At 27.0% G+C, this 9,708-nt stretch overlaps 1 protein-coding gene across 1 annotated transcript in view; it reads left to right on the top strand.

Annotated features, from left to right (window-relative positions):
• LOC100575814 overlaps positions 1–2,674 on the top strand; it is a 30,041-nt gene extending 27,367 nt beyond the window's left edge. The window contains exon 9 of the mRNA XM_008180546.3: positions 2,352–2,674. Coding sequence (XP_008178768.1) covers positions 2,352–2,384 — 33 coding nt within the window. The 3' untranslated portion in view covers positions 2,385–2,674. The remainder of the gene's footprint in view (positions 1–2,351) is intronic.
• Positions 2,675–9,708: the final 7,034 nt, after the last annotated feature.

The raw sequence follows: 9,708 nt of genomic DNA, 5'->3' as shown, positions 1-9,708 counted from the left end.
CCCCCATGGAACCGTCCCTGATTATAAGTTAGTCAACATTTCGACATTTTGAAATTTCGACTATTCTAAGATCACACTGATGGGAACACAAAATAAGTCATCGAATGGCAAAAAGTTTAGTTCCCATTCCTATGAATTATGATCGAATATTATATTATATTATTATAATACAATCCAGATTTTTAAAAAGATTCAAATACCTACTGAATAAACTATAGACCACTAATCATATAATATGACGTCCTAAGACCTAAATAAATATAGTTTGATATCATTACTATAATTTATTATATCGATTGAAGGTTACTCAACTGGGTATTATACACTAGTTAGGTCTTAGATACTACTTGTACTAGTTAAATACCAATAATATTATTATAATAACTTATTATTATTATTGTTATTATTATGTGTGTTAATAATGAATCCACGTATAATACGTATCTAAATGTACTTACAACTATATCTTACTATAAATATGTAATTTTGCTATAAAGTTTTATTTTTATTTTTAAATTCTGAGTTACCTAAGTGATGTATTAATTTAACTTTGATGTGTGATCTGTGCCACCTCTTGGAGCAGTACAATTTAGAAAGAGGTTTCTGGTAGCAAATTTAATCTAATTGGTAATTTAAGTGGCAAAAAGTAAAAATTTCTCTGTACCCAATTTTAAAGATAATCTGAAATAAAAAGTGGGGAAGTTGAGTGATAAATTTGAATTATTGCATACCAACGTAAAACGATTCTGAGTGAAGATTTTCTATTAAATGTCCGACTATATTTCTAAGGACATGTTATTAATGTTATTATTATATATTTATACTGTTTTTGGTAATATATATATATGTCTATTAGCTATATGGTAGATAGTAATACCTACCTATATGTTTAGTTGACAATTAATTTACCTTATTTTATGGAATTTGTATTTCAATATTTGAACTTCAAATTATGCATATGTATTTTTAATATATCTAAAAGAACAACTTTTTTTGGATCTTGTAATTCGTTTTAAAGCGTTTGACCGAGTATAAAAACTGTTATAAAGTTCATTCATTTTTAATAAAAAAATAAAAAACTTCAAATGCCTAATAAGTAAGTGGTAGATACAGTATTTAGTAGTGATAGGTACTCCGTCTCCGCTCAAAATCGTTTTTGATTTAGAATTATTTCTCATGATGTAACACATCATTGATCATATCATTATATTTACCCTCGAAATCTTCAAGGATCAGGGCTGGCAAACGTTATAATAACGTTATATTTGACAAAAAATTATTGAAATCTGTAAACGTAATAATTATAACGGAAAGCAATAATCAAAAATAACGATTAACAAAATATATAATATATCATTATACAAAACATATTATAATAACGCAAAAAGCAACTCATAGAATATTAAGAAAAATAACGCAAAATGAAATAATTTAAAATCCATCTATTTAAAAGTTCTGTTAGTTTCCTAGAAATATTCATTTCATGCGATTAATATTTGTCCAAAACAATCTAAGAATTTATCATATTATATTCCGTATTCGGGCCATTACCTACCTGGCCGTATTAGTTATTATTAATATATTTAATAGGTATTAACACTATTCTAAATAACGATAAACGCAAAACTTGTATAACGTTTTAATTCTAAATAACGATAAACACAAAACTTGAATAACGTTTAAATTCTGAATAACAATAAACGCAAAAATTGTGTAACGTTTTAATTGTAAATAACATTAAACGGAATTTTTTTTCGAATGCGAGCCCTGTCAAGGATACAATTTTTAATATTTTTATCTTATTTTCTAATACACCGGTTAACCATTGGAAGCGTACCTGCCTCACTATAGGTATAACGGTATTTGAAGCTTGGTAAGCGCAAAACAAAACCACCGTTACAAATACTAAAATTTAAATTATAATAAGAAGAAAACATAAAGTACTCTTTATAATTGTTGATCATAGTAAGAGTATTAAATTGCATATTAAATGTGCTAAAAAAGAAAACTTTCGGTAACAGCTGAAAATAAGTTTCTAAAAGTACCTATTTTTAATGCAGCGCTTCCAAATGCTGCGTAAAACCGTAGTTACCTGACTATCACACTCGTGTATAATGTAACGCGCCAAGCAATCAAAATCCTGAGCGTTTTAGTCAATACCTAAATAACAAAACAATTTAATTTCATACTTTATTTATTATAATTTTTAATATAATATAATAGGTACATATAATGGAGTACATTATGATAATATATTCAATAATAAATAACTTAAAAACCTATATTACAACATCGCATATCGCCCGCCTAATGACATAATAAATTAAATACATGTTTTTCTTTCTTTTTAGGTGGGCATGCGGCGCTTACTTCGTTTGCCCTGACCGCACGCTACTGGTGCATTGGTATAGGTGAGATGGGTATTTGAAAAACATTTTGCTACCTATTGACAATATTTGAGTTTACCATGCCACTAGATGTTATCAGTTTTAATGCGACGATAACGTTTCAAAAAAAAAAAAAAAACGTCGGTAATTTGATTGTATGTATTGTTATAAGTTATCAGAAAATAATAAACCTGATGGACTATGTCTGCAGTTGCGTGCTAAGGGATATAATATATAGTTTTTAATTAAGAAAGTAGGGCATTTTTATGGCCACCACGGTAGATAATACATAATAAAGTACCTATATTTTAACGCAATTCTCTTTTCGTGTTAAATTACATTATTATTACCAAATCAATATCCTTTATGCTCGTAAAACAAATAAAACGCCAAGAATCTGTGTATGGCACTCGTGACACTTCGGCGATTCGCCTGTCTCCATCGTAGTGCACGTTGGTCAAAAATGTTATTTTTATCTATAACTATAAGCTTATGATAGCAGTAAACAATAAGTCAACAATTTAGTATAGCCGTATAGGTATAATAAATAATGCAATTTTTAATAAACCTGGTAATGATCGCTTTTGTTATATAGTATAGGTTTCGACTTACTTACTTACTTACTTACTTACTTACTTACTTACTTCCTACTTTCATCAATGACTAAAAACTATGCCACTATAGTAATGGATAAAAAATATGGATATGAAATAGATTCTACTTCAAGTTTAAAATGCTCGTAAAAAAATGTTCCATAAGAATATTGTTGATGTTTTTAATTTCAAAAAAAAGAATTCATAAAGAATTGTGTATTCAGTTTTCAAGCTGAGCTAAAAAACAACAATTTTATCTATGCATAGGTAAATAAAAATAAATTGAAAAAATCGAATAAGTATTTCATATTATTATGTTTATAAACGGAGAACCAAAATACTTTGAATATTATGATATAATTTAGTTTAATATAGGTACAATAAATTAGTGTTTGGAAGAAATTTCAAGTAACTTTTATACAATGGTTATTTCTTTCCAAAAATAAATATTTTTCTTCAGTGATTTGGATGAAAAGTCAGCTTATTTGAGACAATTGCTGACGTGATTATTATTGTTACAACAACAAAAATCTGTCAAGTAGGTAACGCGCTCTGCTGTAAAGTAGGTATCGAGTGTACCTCGTCATTGATTAGACAATGATAAATCATTTAAACGGTTCTGAGTGAAGACGGTCCAAATTGTTGGTAACCAAAGTTGCTAAACAATTATTTTAATAATAATATTAAAATTTTAACAAAACATGTTTGTATTACATTCTGACCAGAGTGATGAATGTATTTATTATTTTTTTCCCCGATTATCTTTTGAAAGTATCTATTAAGAATTTTCAATTTCAACATTCCAAAAGTAGTCTAGATCCAATTCTCTACCAGAGATGCCCATAAAAGTATATGATCAGAGCATTTTTTTTTTACTAGAAAACGTGTCAAACAAAAAAGTGATATGAATAAAATAACACACATAATATCATTACGAAAAGTCGAAAACATATCCAAAAACATAAATCTAAAAAAACATACAAGATATACCTACTTTAGTGGATCACTCAAACACGTATAGTCTGTAAGTATGCTCGGGACGTTCACGATTACATAACTTAATTCGGGACACACGGTTCTATAGTCACTATATATATAGGAGCATAGGATACGTAAATTTTCCGCCCGTCCAATATTCACTGGGACTTATGAAACGGTCTGCGAACGTCTGTTTGACCACCCCTGCACCAGAAATTCAATATCTCGAGATTCAATTTCACCCGTCGGGTTGAGTATTTTTTTAGACGTCTCAATAAAATATATAATCTCGGTATTGCACGTGACGTAAATGCTATTCGTAAACAATTTTTGATCGCCGAGTATGGTACATTTTGATCTCCGACACTTCGAGGGATTAATGAAAATGTAATAATGTAGACGATTGGCACAGTAGGTACAACCAAATAATGAAATAAAATACCGTTAATAGTAATAATAATAAATAACGATACTATCCGTTTTATTTATTGAATTAACTATCTGTCTGTCTTTAACTTGTTTGGCTTTTCATAATTTGTATTTTGTAACAGTATACTATTCTATTTACTTATATGGGTACCTACATACTAAATTTTACATTTTGTAAGTTTAAATTGCATGCCAATCCCTATTGCTATATGAACAATTGTTAAGACTGTCATTAATATTGTAGGTACAATGAGGAAATATGTATTTTTTGTCTCATAATATCCAAATATATTCGTATTATATTTAACTGGGTTGGTCCCTAAATGGCAACAAACTGTCATCATAAATATAATATTCGTTCATTGATATAATATATAGGTATAGGTATTATTATTATCACCATCGAACAGTCAACCAATAACATTAAATTGTTATAACCACATTTGGAAAGATCATTTACACAGGATAGGTATTGGTATAATTTTATTTCAGGCACGTGCAGTTTACCAACCCTCAGGCGCTCCACCATTACACCTATGAATTTTGCCATGTTTATAATATAAAGAAAAGTTATTTCATCGTGAATCAGGAAATATACTTTATGAAATGCAAGGCATTTTCAAATAATTTATATTTTCGATTCCAAGCGGTGAATATTGTATTGATTTTTCAATGATGTGTTTCGTGTGTGTTTTTTTAGATTCGAAGCGAAGCGATGAATGTATTGATTTTACAATCATAGGTATATCGTTTTTTATACACCATTAGATTTTGGGCAGTAAAAATATTTCGAATTTAAACTTTGGAGTTGGTTTCTGGTAGATTTTAATGCAATTCCACAAATATTTTTATTAAGAGAATCGAAAATTTTAATTTTGAAATTATTTCATACGTAAAATAATTAACAACATCTCATCAAATGAATGTTGTAATTCAAAAACAAATAACCTTAAATACTTGAAATGTATGAATATAAATATATATATAGGTATGGTATATATTTTGTTGATATTTTGACACTTTTTAAGGTATTTAAAAAATATTTGAAATTAGAATTTTTTTAGTTTTTTTTTCCACAAATGTTGATCAACATTTCGTTGTTAGTAAAAAGCTAGAAAATGTAATACAAGAGTCCTCCTAGGTTGTTGATATACCAATTTAAAAATATATATAGGTATAAAAGATTGTTTTATAAGCAATTATTAAAGTTCAAATGTTGACAAAGTTCGTAGTACTTATACATTCATACCTTAAAAATATACACGCATATTATACAAAATACATGTATATACAGGATAGTTAGAATCCTAAGTGTAATGGAACTAGTGAGGATTAGAAACCTCACAGATTTCCCAAATCAAAAGGTTAAAAATCCTGCTGTATCCAATTCGATCGATGCTAGGTGTTGACGTTTTATAAAAATTTCATAATACAGAAATACTACAATGTACTACCGGGCCTTTAAGAATAGGAATTCACATAGATTAACGGAGTCTCGATCATTTAGCCATTTTTGGGATAAGCCACGAGCTCTGTTTAGAATATAATATTTCATCATACAATGATTTCCATGATTGATGTGCCTACGTAACTCACTCAAATACAGACTAAAAGTTCTACAATAATCAAAACATTGATAAAAATGGACTGATTAGTTTAATATGATGTATAATTTATAGTTGTAATAATTGTATCGGCAGCTTTCTGCAACATTTATAATTTAAATTACTGAATTGGACCATTTGATACGTACTATTTACAACAAATATTATAACAATATATGTGTTAATGTAATTAATGGATATAGTTCATTTAACATTCTATGAAACGAATATGTTAAATTAATACAGTAAATTGTGAATGATAAAATTTATAAATACATAATCATACCTATATGGTATTAAAAATATAAAATAAGTTTTAATTATTGTTATGCGTTTGAATATAACTAAAAACTTTTAAACTTATAAAAATACAAATTTTATTATCAACGAAAACATGGTGTAAAATGTAAATAATAATAATAATATTATTATATATAGACAACGCATAAACATGGTCTTCCAAATTTCACGCGATTCTATACGATGTTCACATTATGGATTTATCTTGATTGTAAATTATAACAGTTAATAATGATGAACTACCACATATTATTATACCAGTTGTTGTTTGATGGATAAAAGTGCAGGTCTTATGTTAATTTTGTTTAACATATTCTTAAACTATCACGTGTGACGTTAGATATAAATAATAAATTTAAAATTAGGTTAAATACATCGTATACAGGGAATATTTAAAATTACCATTTTCATTATCACAGAGAAGAAAATGGAGGAACTTGTGAAATTCTTGTTAAAACGTCAAATTCTAAAATGTTTACTTCTTCGAACAATTACGAAGAAAGAATTGTATTATTAAGTAATAGAATTTACGATCCATCTGGTACTACTTCAACTTTAAAAAAGAAAAGAAAACTACCTACGTATCATGAATCATGATATAAAAAATATGGATAAAAGAACTTTACACTTGGAAAATAATAATATGATATCCACTATTGATTCTATTTACGAAGAAAAAGTGGCCCAAGAAATGATTGACTGACAGTAAATAATATTATGTAATATTATTTTATTTGCTATAATCCGATGAAAATAGTAATGAAATTAAAATAAAAGACATTTTAAATACAATAATGGCATTTAAATTTGACAATATTCCAATCATTCGTTTGGCAAGACACTCTCAATGCAGAAAAATCACGAACACTAACTAAATCAAACTAACAAATGAAATTGATGTATTCAATCTTCCGCGATCTCCAAAACAATTGCATTTGTCACCGAAATGAAATTGTATTCGGCTGTCATCAATCGTACAGCAAATAGAACACATTTCTAATCTACCAAAATAATTAAAATAACGTCGCGATAAAGGAGAAAATAATGTGGTAATTAAAAACATAAAAACCAAAAATATAACATATTATCAAATAAATAATTAAGTCATCACATATAAACATTTGTCATCAAATCGCACGTAGGATAGTAGGTATAATTAATAATTAATATAAAATAAGTCAATTATAATATATTGTGTATTATTTTATGTGTAATATTTTATATTTATGATATCGTTATATAATGTTACACTGAAACTTGGTTAACATTTTATTTTGAAATGTCAGAATAAGGTTTAAATATTTATTTAACTTATCAATACAGAGATCTGATGGAACAGCCACATCTGTTATTTATCAAGAGACAAGAGGTATTGAGGATTTAATAGTGGCTTACGATCAAATCATTATAATACTAATAATATGGATTCGTGACAACTAAATGAAATTAATGTTCAGCTACTTACAATATACCTATTAATAATTGGGGCTTCCACCAGTTTTCAGATATTTTCATTACATTCATTTTTATTGAACAATTTCACTATTATGAAATATAAATAGTTTAAGGCTATACAAACATTCAAACTTTCTTTTAAAAATGTATAAAAAAAGGTGGGTAAGTGGATTTCGCTCTGCTGTACAGTAGGTTACAAGTGGGTCACTGTATAATGGATGGTATTAAATTTGAATTCAATGATATAATATCATTGTATAAGAAAAACGATTCTGAGCGGAGACGGTATGTCAGTCTAGGTATAAGACATAATATTATATTATAGTCTATAGTATTAAAAAAAAAATTGACCTATAATAGGTACCTATAATAAATTCCAAATTAATCATATCATAATATCTATTAGGTACTTATAACGCGTTATACATCAACAAAAAACCGTAGTACTATCATAGATATATATAATAGTATACTTTAGAAGTTTCAAGTACCCACGAATAATATTATACAATCACAACAAAATAACTAAAATAGTTATCCTAGGTTTTTAATATGTAATTTCGTCCAAATTTGTACTTAAAATGACTATAAAAATAAACTGCGTAAATGTATTTTTTAGATTTTTTGGTAACAGAATTAATTACTTACGTGGAATATTGTTTTAAATTTTCAATTCTTAGATACAAAAATTGACTGACAGTAAATAATATTATGTAATATTATTTTATTTGCTATAATCCGATGAAAATAGTAATGAAATTAAAATAAAAGACATTTTAAATACAATAATGGCATTTAAATTTGACAATATTCCAATCATTCGTTTGGCAAGACACTCTCAATGCAGAAAAATCACGAACACTAACTAAATCAAACTAACAAATGAAATTGATGTATTCAATCTTCCGCGATCTCCAAAACAATTGCATTTGTCACCGAAATGAAATTGTATTCGGCTGTCATCAATCGTACAGCAAATAGAACACATTTCTAATCTACCAAAATAATTAAAATAACGTCGCGATAAAGGAGAAAATAATGTGGTAATTAAAAACATAAAAACCAAAAATATAACATATTATCAAATAAATAATTAAGTCATCACATATAAACATTTGTCATCAAATCGCACGTAGGATAGTAGGTATAATTAATAATTAATATAAAATAAGTCAATTATAATATATTGTGTATTATTTTATGTGTAATATTTTATATTTATGATATCGTTATATAATGTTACACTGAAACTTGGTTAACATTTTATTTTGAAATGTCAGAATAAGGTTTAAATATTTATTTAACTTATCAATACAGAGATCTGATGGAACAGCCACATCTGTTATTTATCAAGAGACAAGAGGTATTGAGGATTTAATAGTGACTTACGATCAAATCATTATAATACTAATAATATGGATTCGTGACAACTAAATGAAATTAATGTTCAGCTACTTACAATATACCTATTAATAATTGGGGCTTCCACCAGTTTTCAGATATTTTCATTACATTCATTTTTATTGAACAATTTCACTATTATGAAATATAAATTGTTTAAGGCTATACAAACATTCAAACTTTCTTTTAAAAATGTATAAAAAAAGGTGGGTAAGTGGATTTCGCTCTGCTGTACAGTAGGTTACAAGTGGGTCACTGTATAATGGATGGTATTAAATTTGAATTCAATGATATAATATCATTGTATAAGAAAAACGATTCTGAGCGGAGACGGTATGTCAGTCTAGGTATAAGACATAATATTATATTATAGTCTATAGTATTTAAAAAAAATTGACCTGTAATAGGTACCTATAATAAATTCCAAATTAATCATATCATAATATCTATTAGGTACTTATAAGCTATAACGCGTTATACATCAACAAAAAACCGTGATCGTATCATAGATATATAATAGTATACTTTAGAAGTTTCAAGTATACCCAAGAATAATATTAT

This window comes from Acyrthosiphon pisum, chromosome X (genome assembly GCF_005508785.2).
Source record: "Acyrthosiphon pisum isolate AL4f chromosome X, pea_aphid_22Mar2018_4r6ur, whole genome shotgun sequence".
Taxonomy (NCBI): Eukaryota; Metazoa; Arthropoda; class Insecta; order Hemiptera; family Aphididae; genus Acyrthosiphon; species Acyrthosiphon pisum.
This window is presented reverse-complemented; position numbering and strand designations above follow the sequence as displayed.